Below are 23208 nucleotides of genomic sequence, written 5' to 3' on the forward strand. Positions count from 1 at the left end.
GACTGCTTGGGATTGAGATCATTATTGATATACTTGCGTTTGTTGTCTTGTAGCTAGGAGGCAGTTTATTTCAACAGATTGAAGAGGTCCTAATGATTTGTCATAATTAATCAATTAGCATTGAGGAGTGGATAGATGGAGCAGTAGATGATTCCTTTTTAAGTTCATTCCCCAACATCCTTCAACCGATACAACGATTTTATCATATCAATAATTATCTTCTTGAATATTAAAACGTGGAATTTGATAACTTTAGTTGGGATATCACCGTAAAAATAAAAATTAAACACGCATGTAATAGAAACAAATTAACCAGAAAAGGTCACATACTTGCAATTGAAGTTCAACGCTCTTTCCACTCTCACTAATGTCCTCCATTTTTCTTTCGTCTATATCCCCAGGATCGACACATCCGACCGGACAGCGACGGTGAACCAATTGTCGACTCCTCGCAAGACTACACGCTGCTACTCGGGTACGAGAACACAACCCACACCGTAATTAGATTTAAGCGCAATCTGGATACCTGTGATATGAAGGATGACTTCCCGATAACGGTAAGTGTGCATAGTATCTGTGTGTGTGTGTTCGAACGCATTTCAGTCACGTACGGGCAAAGTTACCCTCTCGAGTATGTGCTCCACAGCATGTATCCACTTTAGCGCCAATAGCGGCTGTGTGACGTTCCAGCGTGACACAAAGTTACAAGTAGCCAATTTGGGTGTACATTTTGACTTTGACATCTTTCAAGAGCGCGGGCGCAATACCTCGAAACTTGATTGTAACGCCGAAACCTCACCGCTATCCGCGTCGGTTGGTGGTTCAGTCGTTGGCGGAAACGTTCGAAGTTCGGTACGCTGATTCGGAGATCTCTGACCAAGACAACCGACCGAAAACCTGACCGAGAGACCATTGCTAGATTCAAATTTAATCGTTTACAAACTGTTGCCATAAATCAGAGTCCGAAGGGGATGCGCCGTATTCCGTTTCCATGGGTTTCCCACTGTCGGGTTAAGACAACGGGTCGCTCCTCCCAACGGTACCGCCTATCTTCTCCCAGAAAGTCTCCCAGGATTTGGGTGGTTGTGGTTGGTTGGGTGGGTGAATGCGATTGTGTGTGTGAGATTGCTGATCGGGGAGGGTGGCAGGAGTAGAGCCAAACCCGAGATAACGATCAAACGATAAAAAACCCCCCGTTGAAGTTCAGCAACCAACCAGCATCGCCCTCCAGAACTCGTGGTGTTGGAGCAAAATGGAGCTACTCAATGTCCGGGAGACATTGGTGGCCTGGACTGCCATCAGCAACCATCGACTAACACCGAACGCAACCGACCGATTTCACCGATCAGGTTTCGTTCGTTACGATTGCCATCTTCTTGCGAATCGTATGGACGTAACCGGGCTTGATTGTGTCTGCCATTCCTGTGGGACTCATCCTCCTTCTGGAGCGAATCGATTTGCATATCGTCGGTGTGTATCACCTTGCGCTTGGCATCGGTCCGTCCAGGAAAGTCCAGGCAACTCGAAGGTCGATAGATTCATCGTCCATCGGTTGCATCGACAGAGCATCAAACCCGTGCAGTCGCCGGTTTGACTTTTGCAAGCAAAAGGCAAATCCGGAAATGTGATAGGAAAGCGTGGATAACCAACGTACTAAACCCCACCACCACGGGCCCGGTGGACAATCGCTTCCCGGAAGCGATTTATAAGCGCCAACGAGTGGGGTCGAAACGACGCTAGGTGTTTTGGAACTTTTGCAAAATCGGAAAACCCTAGGACATTCCCCGGCAGATGGGTGAGAAAAGTTTTTGCCACACCATGCTTCTGCGCCCCGGTTTGCCTCATTGTAATCTTCCTTCATGGGGGAAGAATTGCATTCGAAAAACCGGGGGAAGTTGTTTCATGCTCCAATCAGTACGGAGTTTACGCTTCTAGCCCTTGTTTCAGACTAGTTGGTATTTGCTCATTGTTATACCCACCGTCACACACAAAACCCAGGTGAAGTGAAAGATGAATCCAATTTTCTTTGCAGCTTCAACTATCGAATCGCACACCAAAACCAACAAACCTCAGCTTCCCATTTTGTGTGTCTGTGTATGTGTGTGTGTGTGGCTATGTGTTTCGATTATCCAACCAGCGAGATGGTTTGAAGAATTTGTTCTTCGCAACTCAAGCGCGGGACGTTAATAAACACCAAAAGGGGGACTGGGCGAATTACAAGGAACTTTTCCAATTAGTTTGGAATTACGATGACAGTTGAAAAGTTCATGCAGGGTGCGCTAGGGTGGGTAAGGCATTGCGTCTTTAGAATGTCGCCGATCAGGCCTACACTGTCGGCATTAAACTCAGATGATGCTTTATTTATTGTGTAATTAATTTGTACCACTTTTCGGTTGGTTCTCCCGCATCCTTACAGAATGAGCATTGTTGACAGCTTGCATTGTGGAATCAGATTACTTAAGCCGGATGGCATTTGGCAGTCGAAGCGAGAATCATAAATCAGGTGTGAAGAGTCTAGTATGAAGCACTGGTGTGTTTTATTGATGTACGATCATTTTTTGTTCTTTTAACCTTAGGAACTTTGAGGATTAAGTATTTTTTGCACCTCGAACTTTAAGGACAAAACGTCATTGCCGATTTTCTGACCGGCAAAAGTGATTTGGATAAGAGATAATCTATCAAGACATCTTATGCCTATTAGCCTTTAATGAAGAAATCCGATACAAAATAGAACCTCCCAATATCTGGCCGAATCTTAATCTTGTTAAAATGGATCTTCTTTCGCCCCAAAAAAAAACAAGAGATGAACCTTCTTGTGGGAAGGACCGCTTTCAGCAATCCTACCAGGATCGACCATTAGCCAACTCAAACCACAAACTCAATTACGGCCCAAACTCAATCATAATCCGTGGTACTGTAGGATGTTGGAATTATGTGTTGAACCGATACCGTGAAGTTCCTCCATCCCCTCCCTGACGTCCTCGTTTCGGGCCGTGAAATCCTTAAGCTCGCCCAAAACCCTTACCTCGACGCACTAATAACTTCTCCAAAATCTCACACTCACCACCGTAAGATAAAGTGAGGGTTTTTCTAGGGTTTCAATTCCGGGGTTTCGGTACTCTAACCCTCACGTCGGCAAAAGCTGCACCGCTTTCTCGAGTGGCAAATTCCATTAACTTGCAGTCCTCTTTTCGGGTGGCAAAGTTTGCATCGGTGGCATCGGTGGCCACCAGACACAGAGGGCCCGATTGGTGGTGGATCGACAAAATTTAGCTCTCCGAATTTAATTGAGATAAAAACCACCCCGTTCCAGCAGGGTAGATTAAGGTGTCGGAATAGTCAAAATCCTGTTTTCTAATTGGAAATTGAATTATGAAAATAAGGAATCTCACCCATGCTTCCCTATGGGTGCCTGATGGTGGTGTTTGGTTTGCTGTTTAGCTTGCTGTCCCGAATCGGAACGAGCGTCCTTTATCAGGAAGTAGGGTGAAATGAATGGTGCGGGGAGTATTCTTTCCCTTAAACCAGGAGATCCTAACCGAACCAGGGAAAAACGAATAAGAAATAGTATTTGAATATAAATTGAAATTAACATGTGCACTGATACAACACACGAAGCGAGGGTCGAAAATAACAATAAATGAAAGCGAATACACCTCTTTACGCACACCTCTTCTATCGAAGTGCTTAATAGGAATAGGACAAAAATAGGAAATCCTTCCCGGAGTTAACTGATCGAAAAAACAAACCAAAATCTTGCTGGGCAGCAAACCGACCAGGAAAGGATGGAGAAAGGCACGACGGTGCGACATTCCACTCTTCAATGCGTGGAATTCATTCATCCAAAAAGAAAACCTCCCACCTCGGCCATTGCCAATCCTACCCCATTTCACCGTTCCAAGGAAAAAAAATTTTTTTAATCAAATATGTTTGCATTTATTTCATAAAATGTGCACCGTCTCGTCGTCGGCATTCTCACCGTTCGCGCAGATCGGAGTTTTTAGGTGGGAGACTTGACTGAAGTCCAAGTAAAAGCTCGCTTCACTTAAAATGTTTCCCATTCCTTCATACTCTCAATTACTTCCACCCTCTTATCCAAACCAAATAAAGATGGAATTTCGATGACGGGTATGATAATAAATTCCCTTTTCACGAGCACCGAATGCACTTCCCCATTTCCTAGCGTCCCATGATCAGCGTCGGGTTAGTTGCGATTTTCATTGGCTCATTTCATTGGCAGAGAGGTCGTAACCAGCTCAAAATTCCATCTGGACTGTTCCCTCGTAGCGAGGACTCCAGAGCCAATGTAGAAGAGCCAATGTTATAGAGAAATATATTGGCAACGTGCGAGGATCACTATGGCGGTCCTTCATACCGACCGATAATACCATTCGGACGATGAAGCCCAGCAACTTGTTGGCCTGCTGAAGGTCTAAATCTAAATCTTTACACCATTAGCATACGGCAGGCATCCGTTAGGTGGGAAACATTTGATACAGTTCGAGATAATAAGTGAGAACAGCAGAGAGCTTAAGACGTTACTCTGAGGAACACCTGACTTGACGCTGAACGGGTTGGTGAGCACCTCCTCTAGAATTGCCCTGTATAAATGGTTCTTTAGGTAGCCACAAAATCAGAGAAGCAAGGGTCCTCCGTACCCCATTCACTCCAGCATGCCAAAGATCAGCTGGTGGGACATATAGTCGAACGTTGCCTTGAAGTCGGCGTAAATGACATCTACCAGATTACAAGCATTTAACTGCGGGGGGATCGATTCGACAGGGGGTAGCGTCTAGGCATCTAGAAGCAATCTGAAGGGAGGACATAAACAGGGAGACAACAGGCAGGATAGAGTTAAGGATAACAGATTATAGGACTTTAGACGTAGCAGAAATTCTATAAATAACTCAATAGTTAGCTGGAGATGCATGGTCACCTCTCTTGAAGATCTTGAATTGAACAAGTCGGATCTCCAGGGCGAAGGAAATGCTCAGAAATTGACTGACCTAGTCAATAATGACATTAAAACTCTCACATTAAGGCACTCGAGAATCGATCAGTACTGATTAGAGAATAACGTCACGATCGAGACAGAAGAATCGTTTCAACTGATCCAATGCAATGAGTAGCTAAAGTAAAGTAGCTCTTAAGCTGTGAAATATCTTTCTAGTCTTTTTAGGCTTGTTTAATAGAAATTGGCCGCTTCGGCTACCAGTTTTCTAGGGTTTTTATTTCTAATTTGTATTTTATTTCTATAGTTAGAAGTCATATGTGCTTAGAAGCTTTGATCCGTAGGGGTATGAATATTTTTTTCAACCTTGTATGTGATTTTGTATGTCTGTTTTAATGAACGTGGTTTCTCTCATGCCCACCCTGCCCAAACCGTGCCCGAACAATTCACGTTTTAGTAAAGATTATGCTCTTAAAGCGCTTCCAAATCAGAAGTCTACAACATTCGTAATCATTCTCTCGTGCGTGCCGTGAGAGAAAGAAGCAAAAAAAATCGCAAAAGTGCAGCTGTTATCCACAAGCAATCCACACCATCGAAAACAGAAGAGTTCGCCTGTCCGAAGGCCGCCAATTGATAAAGCGTGTACCATGGAACGAAACAGATAAAATTTCATGCTTCGTAATTCCATTATTGCGCAACGCACATACACGAGCGCAGTACAAATCCCATTCGTACGGTGAAATCGGTTCTAGAGTGCTGTGGTTGAGGCAGGGGGTGAGTATTATTACGCCTGAATGCTTACCAATTTCAAATCAATGCTACCAACATTCTACCATTGAGTTTTTGAAAGTGTAGATCCACCACCATTTTGTTGGTGGTCGAGTGGGTGGTTGGGGGAAAAAAAACAACCCTTCCAATACAACTTCCGACCAACACGGAGGGAGGAAAAAGGCGCACAGAGTGGAAAATATGGCACTTCATTCTTTGTCCGGGGGTATCCCCCCGGTGCTGTACCCCGTCTCGGGTTTGTTTCAAACATTCCCGCTCGGTGGGGTTGCTTCTTTCCTTCCATTTGGGCTTTGGTTGGTTGAGCTCATCATGACCGACATGAAAATGTTTCATTTTCGCTACGAAATTGGGCTTTTGGCGATTTCCGATGAATTTTCCACCCCAGAAAATGCCAATCCTTTTTTTTACGAGGGGCAGTACACAAATGCACGAGCGGGCTGGTGGATCAGTATTACTAGCTCAATTGCACCGAAACTGTTTGGCCAATATTTTTTGGATGCGTTTTTCGCTTTAGTGTGTGTGTGTGTGTGTGTGAGGGGCGGTAAGAGCATTTTTCTGGACAGTTTTGTTAACCACTCCGTCACCCCGATTGCCGAGCGGGAACAGGATGAGCAATTTAAATCGATTATCCGATGCTGTTCAACTAACACGGTTAAATGGCAATTAAATGGTGGTCATGATAGAGTAAGAGGAGGAGGAGCAGCGGAGGGTAAGGTTGATGCTGTGTGGAAAGTGTGTTTCCAACAATGAGGCCGATTGATAACGCAATCGATAGGATTTAGTGCTTTAGGCTGTGTTGAGCGCTTGCTGTATATTGACTGGAAAAAAGGCGAGGGAATAGCAAAATTGAGAATGATATTGTTTTGTGGCTCATATATGGCAACAACATTGATTTTTATTAACGAATCAGGCATACTTAATTCATCGAATAACAAAATAAAATTATCGCCAAAAACTAAAATAATATATTTCAGACAAGATATGATCGGTAGTTATGGAAATTTATGAAAAACCGTATTAAAAACAAGATAAATTAGCAAAAATGGAGAATAGATAAATAAAACATGAAAAATCCATAATTAAGCGAACGAACAATGAATAAATTCATGTATGCAAAGAAGTATAAAGTGTAGAAATACAACCCAAAAAATAAAAACAAACACCTTTTGTTCTGTCTGATTAAATAGAGAATACTGGAGGGAACGCCAGCACTAGATTCATACAGCAAATATCGTATTTAATCCTTATTTATTTAGCATCAGGCTAACGAAAGATATTTTTTAAATTAAACGTATAAAAACAACAATACGATAAAAGTGTAGAAAATGATAACTCATTATTCTTCTTGGCTTAACGACCATTTTAGTTGAATAATCTAGTCCTCACTACGAGGGTGGATGGGATTTGAACCGGTGTCTTGACGTTTGAAGGCCGGCGCCAATGTCGCCTTTACCACTGCCCCTGATAAATAACTATTATTATTTCTTTTTAATCCGTTTTGTGCATTTCAGCTCATTGCATTTTTTCTACAACATTAAATTATATTAAGCAAATAAAAAACATGCATTAAGAATAACTTTCAAACTGTTAATGTGAAATTCGACTGCCTGTTGCTGCCTTACTACGTTCGTTTCTTGAAGCAGCAATATTGATCTATAATTGTTTTGACTGGTATTTTAATATCTTTAATTTAGGCTTTCAATAACTACCACTGCCATCAAAAATCGTTTCGTTTTTATATTGCAGATTGCATACATTCTATTTCTTCTTCCGTTCACTTCCATCACTCTCATTTAATGAATGTTTTTCTTCCTTTTTGTTCTACCCCACTCTCCAGAACGACACCATGCGTGTCCTTTTCCTCTACTCAAAGGAAAAACCAATGAAAGGTTCGAACGCCACCCTACCCCAACCGCTCGTCGCCTTCAAGGGTTCGCGTTCGATCTTCCTAACGCAACGTTCCAGCCAGGACGAACTGTTGAATGCACCGAGCGTTAGCATACTGGAGCTGCGCAACGAAGACGTCGAGCTGCCGGACAGCGACGAAAGCCTGTACTGGTGCAAAATCTTCAAGCTGGACGATTTCGCACAGAAGCATCATCTCGTGCGGGTAAGTGAGAGCATTAAAAGGGTAAATCTGTAACGCTGACATCAGGGCATAGAATTTAGAAAGCAATTTTCCACGTTCAAAGTTTTGGTGGTGGTTTCATCCACAATGGAATAGCGAGAAATAAAAAAAAAAGAGCTTCAAATGCATTAACACACTATCCCACAAAGTTAAGCAGCTAAAAAGCAACAAAACAAAACCCGCTTTGTCAACTGGTGCGAAAAATGGTCAACTATTTCCGGCCACCGGTTCGGAGATTTTTGGGGGTGCGCGGGCCCGAAGCGAACGGGCATTCAATTTCCGGACCGAATTTCATTCAATTTAGCGCATCGGTCAACCGCGTACGGAGGTTTTCCCACGGACGGTAGTTGGGTTGGGAACGTACAGAATGCTACAAAAAAAAAAGGAAAGTGTTGCATTGGTGGGGGGTTTTTGATACTCTTTTTGCCTTTGAATACCGCTTTGGCACCCACCAGTGGTTAGCAATGAAGCACCAATAAGCTGTTTTCGCTTTTCGGGAAGAAAAATTCCCCACCAGTAAAAGGAAGGCTATTGGTTGGGCAGGCCACAGGCAATAGTAAATGGCACGAGATGATATTAATGTTGGAAGATTTTTAAGACTCCAAAGCTACCATTGGACCGAGTAATGGGACAGGAATGTTTTGGTGAGCTCAATCGGCACGTTCGGAATGGTTCCCGGTATTCGGGTCCTTTTATTTTGAAGCTTTCTTTCTCCCTCACACACGAGCTGTACCTTCTGAGCCTTAAAGCGTTGTAGTAATCGTCAGCTCATCGTGGTTTACCACCAGCCAGGAATGGATGCTAATACATCTTCATCGATCTCACAAGCCACCGATAAAACAGCATTCGATGGAGGAAAATTGTTCCCAGCTCGTGTTCCGTAGCCGTGATAAATTTTTTTTTTTCTGGCTGGCACACGCTGGAACACTTCCCGGAGGTACTTTATATCCTGCGGAATTGCTCGAATTCTTCTCGTCCCGCTCTGAAACGTTCCCGCTGAAGTTTCTTTCAAAGTGGAAATTCGCAACCAACACACTCAGCCACGATGATTACTGCTATAAAGTGATTTCATGTGGAGTAATATTTTTTTATTCCTACAACCCTCCAAAAACCGTTCCACGTGAGTTCTACGTGTACGTGAAGCCCTGTCTCCAGTGCGATAAAATGCTAGCAGACTGCGGGAACGAAAGAATTCTTTAGTCGATTTTCCAATTGGGGAACGGGAATGGAAAATTTATTTCTAATGTGTATAAATTGGAAATGTGTGAGCGGATACGGCAAATGGATCTTGTGTACACTTCCAATTTCCGTTATCATTATGGTGATATATTGAGAAACAGACAGGCAGAGCGGATGGCGCATTGAGGTGCTTTTCCGAAACGATCGAAAGTGTTGGACATGTTTTTCGCGTCTCCTGCAGCCTGTCATCCTTTTGTATATTTCTCGGAAGCAAGATTGCAGTGTTTTTTTCCCTACCCATCTCACATGAAAAATGGTTTCGTCAGCAGAAAATGGCTCAGAGTTGAAATGAGCGCACCAGCGATAAGAAAGTTGTAAAGGAAAAAATCATTTCCACACATTTTACGTACGTTTCGGGTCGCAGCAGATACCGAGCCATACAGAGAGACGGAGAAGCGTGATATGTACGCCCAGTTTTCGTTTACAAATCCATCCTTTCCAACCAAGATGATGATGGGGGTGCAAAGAACATATGCATCCGGGTACAGGTTTTTTTTTTCTGGTACCAACGAAACAGAATGTGACGACTCGACAAAAAAAAAAACGGATTGGAACAACGGTGGGAAATTGATTGGAAAATATTTCCTCCCCTTGTAACAAAGCGGAGTGAAGCAATGCATGATTTCGATGTGATAGACTGTCGACGATTTTCCTCGTCCCCGGCCGCATATTGTCTGTAAACCGTCGCTCTCGGTTGTGATTTTGTCTTTCCAGATTTTGAGTACTTCTCGTTTCAGTCCATCTGACTGCTTTTGGAACAACTGCAAAACTAACTGTAGTGAAGGAGCATTTACGAGCTGCTTTACCAAGAAATCATTTCTACTATCGATTCACCAAAATGGAGAAGCCTTTTGTGCATCCATCCTCAGGCCGTTTGTTAATATCCTGTTCCTTCGCTCTTTCGTTTGCTACTGCAACACTATGGATGAAGTAGTTGTCAAAATTGTAAACATTAATGAATGTATATTTTAATAAATTGCTGCTTTTCGAAATGCATTGAACGAATTTTGAAAATTTGGATACAACAGGTTTTTAGCTAAACTAATTCAATTACGTATTAAACACAAAAACGAACCAAAAATTGAGAAATAAAAAAAAATGTTTCAACATCAAATTGATTGTTTGATTTTTTAATGAATAAGTTATAATCCAAGCCTTGTAGGCTTGTGTAAAAGAAATTGTAGAATAAGCCGTGCATTAGGATACCTATTCTAGCCTCCTTACTATGTTTTCTCTGATCATTACCATGCATCATAAATCAACGAGAATTTGAGGCGAGCGTGTTAAAGATTTAAGTAAGGCCCCAAAAGTTCTCTGCATTGATCAGCACGTTGTTTTGGGACAAGTCTTTTGTGACCATCCATCTCCAGAAAGAGTTGAAAAAATGTAGTCAACTATTATTTTATGACAGTATTATTAAATTCAGATAATTGTTGAAAATCTACTGGAAAATTCATGCAATATTTTTGAAGAGTCCTTGATCGCATCCATAATCTAATGATCCTTAAGCAATCACTTAAGGAATGTGCCCACCAAAACCTTGAATTATGAACACAAAATTTTCTTCAACTTCTTCCTTAAATAACGACCTCGGAGGTCGCATGGTGTACTAAACATGCGAATACCAGGTATTGGAAGCATTAGGTCGCACTGGGGGTGACCAATTCGGATGGATTTGAACGGCAGTCCGGCCATGGGAAGATCGGCACCATTATCACTTCAACCATTGGGCCGCCCCAGATCAAATGAAAATTATTGATAGTCACAGTTTAAACTATCCTATCCCATAGTGCAGTGTTCAACAACTAAAGCCAACAACGGCGCCCTATGCATGTGGAAACTTCCCCGCTGGCACTATGTTTATGCAGCGTCAAAGTGCAAACTTTCATTAAATTCCAACCGGAACAAATGTGTCTACGTCCTATTTGACGTAGCGCAAGGCATAGCGGATTCTTTTTTACGCATAACAAATCGGAAACATCCCACACCTAATGATACTCCGCGTACCCCTTTAGGAATGTTTTTTTGTTTCCTTTTCAAACACAACTTTTAATCGTATCACCGCAAGACGCAATTTTACATCCTCTAAGGAAGGGGGTTCAACATTTCGTAAAATCACTTCACAAAAGACATGGTGAAAGTAAATATTATTCTACAACCCACCCTAAGGGGGAGCATGCCCGTTTCCGAGATTGACTGGTATGTGTGTCCACAAAAGAAGGTCACCCTATTGGAAAGGAATCGTTCCCCCGGGTACAACCGACAAAGAATCGAAATTCAAACAGGAATAGGAAGAAAGAATGGCTGTTACTCAAATGTAGGCATTATTGTTTTTCGAGGCAAATATTTGGTTGTCCCGCGTACACTTCGCTCTAATAATCTTCCCGAAAAATCAACGATGAATTAAGCGGCACAAGAGCTGAATAGTGAAAAGCAAAATGACGTCTTCGAATGCTGGATAATGGTTCAAGTAGAAAGGCATCCTATTCTAAAGAAAGCTCTTGATGATTGTCAAAATTTTAGGGGATGATCCAGGACGCACGTTGAAAAACGATCCTTAACGGAATCTGCATCCCAGAATTCATATCGAACGCAATTGTTCCCGTGCACGGACACGGTTAGATAGCGCAGCAGGAAACGATTCACAACCCGCGAGGGTTTTTGTCATGAAAAAAGGGGAGAAATTAATGCCACGAAGACGCGGTGAATAAATGAATTATATGAAACCGCCACTCCAGCATCGGCGAAGAATAGGGGAAGAGGAAAGCACTCAAACACCGCGTGCTGTAAATGTTCCGAAATACGTGTAAAGTAAAGGAACTAAATATAATAAGGATAGGTCCAAGTGCTCGATGCTAACCGTCGGGAGGGTTGAGTTTTGTAATTTGATCTGTGGATTCAGAGGCAACACAACTGACGCCACATTAATTAGAAATTAAGCGAGAAACGTGCGGACATTTAAAAAAAATCTAAGAGTTCGTTTGCGTTTGCTTAATCCTGGTAATAGAATTTTTGGTTGGAAAAGATTTGCATTACACGTATTTAGAGAACTGTTGGCTTCCTGGGTAGGGTGCTCTATGTATCCTTTCAGTGTAATTTATTGTGTTCGTCCTTTTCCTTCTGACGAGGGAATATGTGTGGCAATTTGCTTGCTGCTTCTCATTTTCATCGCCATGATTTCTTTCTGTTTTAAGCATCTTTACTTCATGATATCTTTTTAATATTATCTTTCTTTACCTCCGGCTTTATCAATGTTCAACTTTCAAATAAAACAGTCACATATTAAAACCTAGTTAAAAAAAAAGTCAACTTCAGCTTGGCAGTCCAAGTATACGCACAAATCACTCTGCTATCCACATGCGTCCTTCGAAAAGGAAAATATTCTAACGAGCACACATTGAAAAGAGTAAACGAGTTTATTTTCATCCCTTTTCTTTCAAAACATCCTCCTCATCAGCACGTTCAACTCTTGGCACTACTAAACGACTCAAACGAATCGATAGTTGATCGATCAAATCACTCTTGAAAATGCGGCCAAACGCAGCCCAGGCCGTGGCAGGCTGGGTAGCACACGTTTTACGCAAAAATGTCAACCCGTCTGGCACATTTGTGCCTTTTGACGAGCGCTTTGCCCCGTTTCTCGGTTGGTGTGATATGCGGCCGGAATACTCATCAATCTCAATCTCCTTTGGCCGGAGAAAAAGATCGGAAGCTGGCGTTGGGCTGGCGGGTTTGATGTCTCACATTCCGGACGTATTCACAGACAAGTTCCCTCAGAGAATCGCGCTTGTTCGAGATTTTCTTCGACAGTGGTTTCGCCTGCCTTTCTTTTGCTTTAGCAGGAAGTGGAGGAAGTGGTTTGTTCGGCCGGGTTTTCTACCCCGAGTTTGCACTGAATGATCTGTTAAGCCATTTGCCGTCAATTTTTACCTCCTTCCACTAACGCCGTTCAAAGGAAGGATGAACACGCATGAACGTCTTTCTCTACTTTATGCAAATGAGGTGACACCATTATTCGTACTCGCAGGCCGGGGGTGGGTGGGTGATAGGATGCGCACGAATAACTTCATTCCCGGTGGTTTCGGAAAGGCGGAATGGCGTAATCTAGCGTACATGTGGCAGGCGGCTTCTCTCCATTTATCAAGTGCTGTGCAGAAGTTGATCACTGCCAGTGCCGGTGCCGATTGACGCACTCGATGATAGTTGACGACGATTGAAAGTGTAGCCTATTGGATTGGAAAACAGTAGTAATGGCAATGATAGTTTGAATTGAGAGAAGAAGCATGATTTTAATCAAATTTATATTTTTTATTTCTCACACATGGTGGATTCAATTGAGCTTACAGTGAGGATTAAGTTATTAAATTACAATGAAATTTATAGTACATTAAAGAAGTTGGTTCTGCCAATAAATATTCGATCTTTTTTCTGAAAACGAAAACGTTTTTAAAATTGTCATTTTATCTGCTTAGTGAGGCAGAGCATTTGACACTGGATTTGCTTTTTGAACAAAATATTGGCAGGTCTAGAAAAGGTGTTAAATATTCGAAAATTATAAGTTTCATCTGACACACTGACACAACGGTTCAGGTCTTAAACCGTTGTAAAACTCTTAGGCTTGCCCAGAAAAAATAGGCTTCAAATTTTCAAATGTTGCTTGAGTGACAGAACGATAATTTCGCTACAGTCAAAGAAAGTGAGCTGTTTGTAACAATCGCCAATCGATTTCAGTTCCGAATATCTCACCATTTGGAAGGATCCTCTAACCCTTTGATCCATGTTTTAATCATTGATGGACCGTTTCGTAAAATTCTAGAACACCCTAAAGAATCTACACAATTTTTAATAATAGTTTTGTTTTCATTGAGAAATAAACAGATATCAGAACTAGCAGCAAATAAAGTAGACCACCAAGAAAAAATCCAACTTTTTCTAATCTTATCGAATCGATAGGATCTTTAGATAATTTGATTCATATCATTCACATAAAAATACTTAAGTAAGTCTATTTTTAAGAATGTTGCTTGATCTTTAAAAATAAATTCTAAAATTGGTTTAGAAATAAATTTAGTTACAGACTTTCCACGTTGAATAATTTTCCCAGCTTATCGAGTTTTTAATGTGATAGTTCTAGACTTTATTTGGAAGTACGTGTCGTAAATGAGTAACAGAGTTTTCTAATTACACCTTCAGGATTTCTTTACATAAATGTTCTCTCGCTACCACCATCTACATTCAATTAATTTTCTACTTCTACAGGTTAATTTACCTCCACCCTTTTGTGACCCGCTTTGCAACGCCCGATTGCAATCAAACCACCTTACATAAGCCAATTAACACGCTGCCTTATTGCTTTGTTTTGGGTGCTCAATCAATCTCTTACACTTTGCTTTCAATTTCTTTCTTTCCACAGTACGAACCAGTGTTCGATTCGAGCACGAGCGTCCTCTACCTAAACCATCTGATCCTGTACGAATGTCAAGGGTTGTCGCAGGAGCTGGAGCAACTGTCCCGCCAGCGTGGCTCACCCTGCTTCCGGCTGCAACCGATGCACTGCAACACCGTCGTAGCTAATTGGGCCCGTGGATCTGACGTAAGTAGTGTGCCGGTGGAGCTAAACACGATAAGAGGAGGCAGGGGTTTGCAGTGTGTTACAGTAGAATTGGCTCGCAAGAAACAGCAAGCCAGAAGTATGTGTTGGATTTTTTTCGTCTTTTTTTCTCTTCCTCCAGCAGCATACTTGTAGCCTTCTGTTCGGAACTTTCATTAGAAAACCCACGTTTTTTGTAAGTTTTTTTTTTTTGTTCGTATCAGGACGGAAACCAGTGAACCAGATTTACACGTTCAAAGCGGAAACCGGAATGAGAAAAACCTGAGAGAGCCCAGCGTTGGGTTCGGGTGGTTTTGTGTAGGTGACAAAAGTCACTCTCATTTTCCGCCCGCTAATTAACTAACGGTTACGGTTTGCTTCCGTCGACACCGGCTATGGCTTTTTCGCCTGTGCACGAGCCAGCCCACACACACACACACACACACATACATACACAAGTTTTTCATTTGTACCTATTTCGGTTTCGAAGCTATTTTGTTCATTCATCCTCCACTTTACAGTCGCACATTTGCCGTTCTTCCGAACCGTTCCTTTGCGAACCTTTCGCCTGTCTGTTGGTGTTAACATTCGACAAAAAAAAAACGACGCTCCGAAAAGATGGTGTGCCAAGAAATATTCTTTCACCTTTCCGGTATGGAAATGAAACGCACAAAGACCCATCTTGTGCTACACTTGGTGCGGGAGGGATCACTGCTTTTTGCACTACCGAAAGGTAAAATGGCTCGAGAAGAAGGTAAAACAGGCGCGACAAAACCTGCGAAGAAAAAAAAAACACATCGACCAACCGATGCAGCAAAACATGAAAGAACATTTACGCACTGCTGGATCACTGATTTTTCGCTTCCGTTCCGCACCGAAGCTTCGAAGATTTTCACTTTGAAGCTATGCCTGTGTGTGTGTATGTGTGATTCCGTGCGTTAAAGAGCAAGGCGTTAAGGGTGCGCGTACTTTCACGGCTATTTAGAACGCTGAAACGTGACGTCGGTGCTAATATTGCGTTTTGCGTTCCCGTGTGAAAATTAGGTCACCAAAGCACAAGTGAACCTGGCTTTAGACGCAAAGGGCGAGCTTTTTTGTTGCCTCTACCGCAGCATAGCAGCGTGTTTTTGCGTGTGTTGTAAAACAAAACAGAGAAAATAGAAAATAAACAAATCTACCGATGTACGGACCCCCGCACGGGCCGGTATAAGCTACCGGGAACAATGGAACCATGTAACAAGGATTGTTAATGAAACTGCCAACAAAAATCACCCATCCTTCTGTTTAGCGATATTAAAACAACAGCTACAACAAAAAAAAAAACAGAAGCAAAAAGCTGCTTTATGCTGTGCTGTTCTAGTTTTGCTGTGAGAAAAATGGAGCAAATCGACTTGTAAAAAAAAAAATCCTAAAACGGTTGAACATGGCCAAAAATAGTTTTCATCCCTCTTCCTCCTTCCCGGCACCAACCGAATTTACACCGAATTTGTCCACGGTGCTTCGGTTGCAGAATGTTTATGTTATTCCCCCAAAAAAAACCGCGCTGCTTCGCCATTTTGCGAAAACATATTACATTTTGGGGAGCGTGTCGGTATGTTTCGTCTTTATTTTGTTTATTTACTTTGTGTGTGTGAGAGAGAGCTTGTTTTTTGGGGGTTTTTTTTCATGCCATTTTACCTTGATGTACAACATTCATTTGTTTCCGAGAAGAAAAAAAAAAGAAAAGGTTTTCGAACTGTGGGAACAATGATCTAGAATAATATGTTTGCTATTCACCTGTAATTGGCGTTGGGGAAGCGTGGCTCACAGTTGCTGGGGTGTAGTTGTCTTCTCGTGGATGTGAAGTGCAAACGCTTTGCATACTGTCAGGCGCAATACAGGAATATTTTGTGCTACGTAGAAAACCAAATGATTTTCTTTTTGTCTGCTCTCTTTATGCATTGGGGCAGGCATATTTGCTTCCTTTTCGTTTCTTTTCGGCATTAAAAACAACTTTTTCATATTTTTTTATTCAATTGAAACGGCCCAGCCTTATTGCGACAACGTCATTTAACTTGCTATTACATCAAATAAAATTCAATCGATAGTTGTTTGAAGATAATGAATAAACTAAGCACAAATATAGAGTACACATTTGAATTAAAAACAAAAAATAGATAGATAAATTATAGAACAAAGTGTGAACAAAACTTGACAGGTAAGTAAGTAAGTGGTAAGTGGAGCAAAGTTTTTAAAAAGGTAAAAATTACAGTTTAAATTGTATAAATATAAATTCCAGTCAATGGTATTGAAGTATGTTTTCATTATTGTTTTGACTTGAAGATGTAGAGTTTGAAATAATTAAAATAGATTAATATATTTTTATGTCAATTGAACTAACCAGACAATTAAGTAGGAATAAATTGATAAAAACATTTCTAAATATTTTAAGTTCTTTTTTTGTTGATTGCTATATCGCCAAGTAGCAAATTAATAAAACCACCTCACATGAAAAATTGCATGTCTTCTCCGTTTAAAGCATTTATTGCGACCTAAGAAACAAAAACCTTTATCCAGCTCCAAGCACTCCTACAGCTCCAAAGCTTTAATAAACACCACCTAACGCCCTGTAAACTGATTGTAAGCAAACAGTACCGCCGAGTGTACAAATCAAAATGAGCCAAACTGTTCTGCTTTTCTCGCACAAAATAAAAGAAAAGGCCAAGTTGCTTCCCAGTACGCGGCACAACAGCCTCGCCGGCCGGTGGGAACAAAAGATGAGAAAACAAATCGACAAATGGCTGATTGAATTTGTGCCGCTTATTGCCAACAAGAAAAGCAACATGGAAGGATAGCGTAAGAAAGGACCGAACAAAATCCCTTCCATTCAGCGCGGGTACAACACTGCTAGGAGGGAAAGCTTTTCTTTAGCTTTTCTTTCCTTTCGCTAGAATCATCTATTTTCCCTCGCGAGCAGTGTTGAACCGAAAGGCGTCGATTGCGAAAATGGCGTCCACCGTGCGAATGGCGGTTGTAGTGAGTGGGGTCGAACAAGACGAATAAATTAAATTACACGATAGAATAAATTTGCCAATTGCCAATTCAATTTGAATGCGATGGAATGTAATGAATTTCGCGTTCGCGTTCAGTCGCACACGGTGTGTCGCTGTGTCATCATCGGTCGGTCGGTCGGGTTGGGAACTGATTTTCCTTCACGACGCTGGGTGTAAAGACCAAATGGTGGTAGGAACAGGTGAGAGGACTCGTTTCGTCACGTCTACCACTCGAAGGCGAGGTTTTGAAAAGCGGTGTAATTTATCGCATTATTCACGTGCACACCACAGCGAATAGTGTTACTTGGGACGCGTCCGTTTATGATGTGTAGTACACTGGTCGGTGTACGAGAGAATGTTTGTGTGTGTTTCTCGTTTTGATATCGACGAAAACAGTAGCAAATGGGTATATGGGGCGTGACTTTTATGATGCCATGACGCCATGCGATTTCAACCGCCTGCTCCTGGAGCCCGTTATTACCGAACCATTGTTCCGTGCCGAGTTTATGAGTCTGGAATTGGCACTTGGAATAGTGCAAGCGGGTGCTCCCACTGTCGTAAAACTCTATCCGCTTCAAGGCTATAAAGTCGAGCGTCTAAGTCGTCTTGATTCAAACAACCTTAATGGGAAGATTTACGACGCTGCTTGTACGTCTGAGCAAAACCTTGTAAAAGGGCAGATCCTAGTGTCATTACTGGCCCTATTCAACAGACGGGGACATTTTAAATTCGCACCTATCGTTCTCTATCCAGAGTAGCTTCTCATCCAAAGCCACTTTAATCTTTCATTCCGTTTCACTTCCACAGGGCTTCACCTTCCCACCGGAGGCTGGCTATCCGCTAGAATCGCACCAGGCCACGTACTACATGCTCGAGACCCACTACAACTATCCCGACTACACGTACGATTTCTCGCCGTTCTATCGCAAGAATCTCAGCAAGCAGCAGCGCAACATGCACATTAAATCGCGCGACGAAACGGCCGAACCCCAGGCAGAAGACAGCGATCCACGGTCCAACGGCGATGAAGACCTCGCCGACGACGGAGACGATAGTATCGCGATGGAGCAACAGATGGTGGACAACTCGGGCCTGAAGCTGTTCTACACGCACAAGCTACGCCAGCACGATGCCGGCGTCCTGTCCGTCGGTCTCGATCCTAACTGGCGTCACATTATACCGCCCCGGCAGGAGAACGTTATCTCCCAGGGCCACTGTATTGGGGCGTGCACGCAGCGAGCCTTTCCGCGCGATGGCATCAACATCTTTGCCGTGATGAGCCGTACGCATCTGATCGGACGGCAGGTGCAACTACGCCAGGTAGGCACCAGCTCCGTCGGTTGGTTGGAGATAAAGTTCTTCCATTTACTTTTCGTCCACCGCACTAATCCACACCCAACCACCTCCTTTTTCCCAGATCCGTGGCAGCATGGAGCTGCAGCCAATAATGCGTGACACAAACATCGATCCAAGCTATCAGGACTACCGGCGGTTGACCGTACCGACCAAGGTACTGCCGGGCGATAGTCTCGTTGCGGAATGTATCTATGACAGCTCGTCCCGCAAATCCATCACTCTCGGTAAGTCCACCGGTACCGGTTTTGTCACACTTCACCGCCAAACACATTAAAGTGGCTTGTGTGCGTTGGACAGCAGACCGGCTGCTCCCAAGTCTTGACAGGGAACGAGCCGGTCCCACGGGGTTGACATTGTCTTGGGGTTTAAAGTTAACATTTGGTGTGTTTTTCGTTTTTTTGGGCTTTCCCGCTTACACACAGGTGGCATGACGACCCGGGAGGAAATCTGTATCATCCTGACACTGTACTACCCTCGTCAGCGGGAGCTGACATCGTGCCATTCGCTGCCAAGTTTACCGACCGTACTACATTCGCTCGGCATCGAGGAGCTCGCCTCGTAAGTATTGTCAAATGTGTGTAATGGCATGGTTGATGTGGCAGGCTAAAAGGCCTGAGAAAAAGCTTGCTGAGGAAAAATTCTACTATACGGTGGGATGTTGAGCTTCAGGACAAAATGGATGAACTTTCATTTATGAGTGGGTACATCTATTTGTGTGTCTGAATGAAGAGCAAATTGGGTTCTTTAAACGATGTTTACTTCTTTGTGGAGTTACTTTTGGTGGAGGAGTTCTCTTTGGTTATGGATATTGATGTTCAATGTAACGTTTAGACTGCATTTAACTTTGTATGGCACTGATGTGGTTTACTAGGATATGTTTTAGCTATTGAATGTCGTTTTTCATTCAAAGAAACAACCTCGCGATGTGCTGCATCAATCAACGAGTTCAACGAAGCCCCAAACATGAAATTCAGGACTAAAATTTAGTTTATCTTTAATGTACTCTACGTTTAACAGTACAGCTTAACGATTGTAAAAATACATAAATAAGCATGAAGAGACCTATTCAATTGACATATTTGTCAGCCAAAACCGCACCACCAATGAATCAATCGAATCATTTGTTCAAATGCTTTAATAAACCTTCCTGCGTCCTTTTTCGCTTTTAATGAAGTCACCATCTAGTTGAACGCCTTCCAGGAACCAACCATCACTCATCTAATTTTGAAGATCACTTCCCTGTCTATTTCCGAATTGGGACCGGACTGGCATACTTCCTGTTCGATAAAACTTCTTTAACCTTTCTTTTTTTGCGCGTAACCAAGACGCAACCCGAATAATAATAGTAAACCCTTTCCTATCCCTCTGACCCACCATTTTGAAGATGAAGCGTGCTGTTGCAAAATGGGACGTTTAATTTGTACCTCAAACAGCCCCAGCTTAATGATTATGAAAGAAAACCTTCTTTCTGTCTTTTGTTCTATGCTGGAGTTTGCCCCGACGAAAAAATGACAAAAGACACTGTCAGCTTAAAGGTTTCCTTTGCTGTCTACTGCTCCCATCCACAAGCAGTAGAACGAATTTTGAATGATAATTTCTTTCCTTCCTTTTCGTTGGTACCATATCTTTGAGTTGTGCAAACAAAACCCTCTCCCAAAACTGCTTCTGCTTCTGTTACGTGTGTAGAATGAATTCCTAGAAATACGTTCGAAAAGATATCCCAACCTCGATCGATCGCTCGAAAAAAAGGGCAACCCCCCACATTGTATCGATTATCGAATCCGCTTCTCGCTCAACTGTGTAACGAAGTAGCTTAATGAGTATTACCAGGGAGCAAAGGAGTAGTCAAAAAGCAGCTGCTAGTAAACGCACCCGAAACGGAAAAAGGACACCAACCGGTCCTCGGTTTTGTTTTTTTTCTTCCTTGGTTCACATTCCCGGCACCGCAAAACAATCGACCACAACCACATTCAACTTATAAAGGAAAAAAAATCCCCACACTGTCGCTTTGTCCCCATCACAGGAAGGTTGAGTGTTGGAAAAGGCATGAAAAGTGTGTGACGATAAGGAAAGGAATGCTTTTATCGCACCCGATGGTGGGTCTTTTTTAGCAGTTTGCTGTTTCAGCTGCCTGGAATGTGTGTTTTGTTGTGGAGGTTGGAATTTTTGCAGTAATTTTCCGTTTCTTCCTGGCTTTGTGGGGCTGAAATTTTTCTATCGCTTTTTAAAATTCTTCCAAGGAAAACTCAGGAGACCGATAGGCTGAGAGATAGTTTGTGGCGGAGTGGTATCAATGAATTGTTTTGGATATTGTGCATTTACAATGTGTGTAAAAATGGTCAGTTTGTTTGAAGCAGTTTCCTTATTTACTCTCTCTTGTATTTGAAAAGTTGCTTTTTAATCCTAAGCTGGAGACAGTTTTTGATTTGTTTTCAATATCTTATTTTTAAACCAGCGTTAAATTCCAGCAAATCTTAGCCGGCTTTAGTGAATTTTCTGACTGATCAGAGGGGGTGAAAGAGTGGTTTTAATAACGGTTGAATTTATTTAAACGTGTTACTAGAAAAGCGGTTCTAAAATACATGACAAGAATTAAGGGAATCATTGTCAAAATGACTTGTTTGTACTCGGATTCAAGGTGTTATAATCTATAATTTAAAAACCGCAGAACAAATTTGCTCATGAGAACGCCAAGAGCTGAATGCACTTGGAGAAGTTTAACATAAAGTACTAGGCGTCCCCATTAAATTTTTACCAACGAGCTTAAGTACCAGGCGTCTCCATTGGCAGTAACTTGTACCGTAGAGCTACGAAAACAAGTACCATAATTCATTTTGTTATTTTAAATAATTTTTTGATCTGAAAAGTCAAGACTTTTATCATTTTTATAATTTTAAAATTATAAAAATGATAAAATGTGTAAGTAAATGATCATAAAATTTTTAAATTTTCTTTTAGTACTGTTTGCATTGGACATGAGTTCATGGCACAAATAAGCAAATGTTTTAAATTCATTTACGATACAAAGGTTGCAGCTCAATTACATTTAATTTTTTTATCTCAAATTCAATCTTGCCAACGTCTTTTTTTTTAAATTTCACAACAATTGTCACCCAGTTTGCCTTTCATAATTTTGTTCGGATTCATCGCTTTTTGCGATGGTTGTAAAGTTTTTCCCTCCAAAAATGAATGTTAAACACTGCCACCACATAACCGCTTCTAACGATAATAATTTCTATTGAAAAAGAAGGAAAACCATTGATCTACGAGCAAAAAAAAAAAAAACCCACTGAAAAGCTTGTCCGAACCAAGAATTCTTTGTCTCAATCCGCATTTTGTTTTTCGCTTCTTATTACATCCCGTTTGTCTTGTTTGCGAAACGGAACCCATCGAGAGAGGTGATGGATTGTTCATTGAATGTGAAAGGGATAGCAAAAAATGGCTAGCACTCCCAAAAAAAAAAACGGGAAATGGAAAAATCTCATTAAATTTTAATGATAGCTTCTTTTATTTTGTGTATGCGCACTGCTGCATCCTTCCTAAAAAGGTGACGATGCCTTTTTTTTTGTCTTGTCCGTACGTCTTTTCGCAACAACAAAATACAAACCAAAACAACAACAACAAAAAGGGAACATTCAAAATGATTTCACCCATTTTGCAGCATTTGCTGGTGGTTTTTGCCGATGCAACCAACGAACCCGCAGATCCTTGATGAGATATTATATTTTACAGCGTGGCCACCGGGACATCACTTCGGGGTTTTTCTTTCATCCGCGGTGTGATGTATTTTTCTTTGTCGGTTTGCTGTTTTTCGTCGAACTGCAGGTGATGCAGATGATAAAAAGGCACCGCAACGCACTGACGACGATCGGCAGAAAATGAAACATTTTTCCAGCTGACCGTGCGCACACCAATGCGAACTGAACCGAAGCACCCGGAGAAGTGCGGGGAAAATAAAACATTTAAACGTGTTTCGCTCTGCAGCAATGGCTAGCAGCTAAAGGAACAAAGGTTGGTTTTGGTCCAGAAAGAATAAAAAAATCAGCCCCAGTGCTTTCCACCCAACTATTGTGCGAGGCTGTTTCCGTGGCCAGAGACGTATTGACATGGGATCAACACAAAT

At 42.0% G+C, this 23208-nt stretch overlaps 2 protein-coding genes across 2 annotated transcripts in view; one reads left to right on the forward strand and one right to left on the reverse strand.

The window, feature by feature from the left end:
• LOC126567958 (MOXD1 homolog 2-like) overlaps positions 1-23208 on the reverse strand; it is a 507834-nt gene that overhangs the window by 159642 nt on the left and 324984 nt on the right. The gene's annotated exons all lie outside the window — the stretch shown is intronic.
• Positions 1-23208, forward strand: part of LOC126567933 (MOXD1 homolog 2-like) — a 52260-nt gene that overhangs the window by 14226 nt on the left and 14826 nt on the right. Inside the window, exons 2-7 of the mRNA XM_050224303.1 lie at positions 402-557; positions 7578-7850; positions 14521-14700; positions 18537-19049; positions 19147-19309; positions 19508-19643. Coding sequence (XP_050080260.1) covers positions 402-557; positions 7578-7850; positions 14521-14700; positions 18537-19049; positions 19147-19309; positions 19508-19643 — 1421 coding nt within the window. The remainder of the gene's footprint in view (positions 1-401; positions 558-7577; positions 7851-14520; positions 14701-18536; positions 19050-19146; positions 19310-19507; positions 19644-23208) is intronic.

This window comes from Anopheles maculipalpis, chromosome 2RL, assembly GCF_943734695.1.
Source record: "Anopheles maculipalpis chromosome 2RL, idAnoMacuDA_375_x, whole genome shotgun sequence".
Lineage (NCBI taxonomy): Eukaryota > Metazoa > Arthropoda > Insecta > Diptera > Culicidae > Anopheles > Anopheles maculipalpis.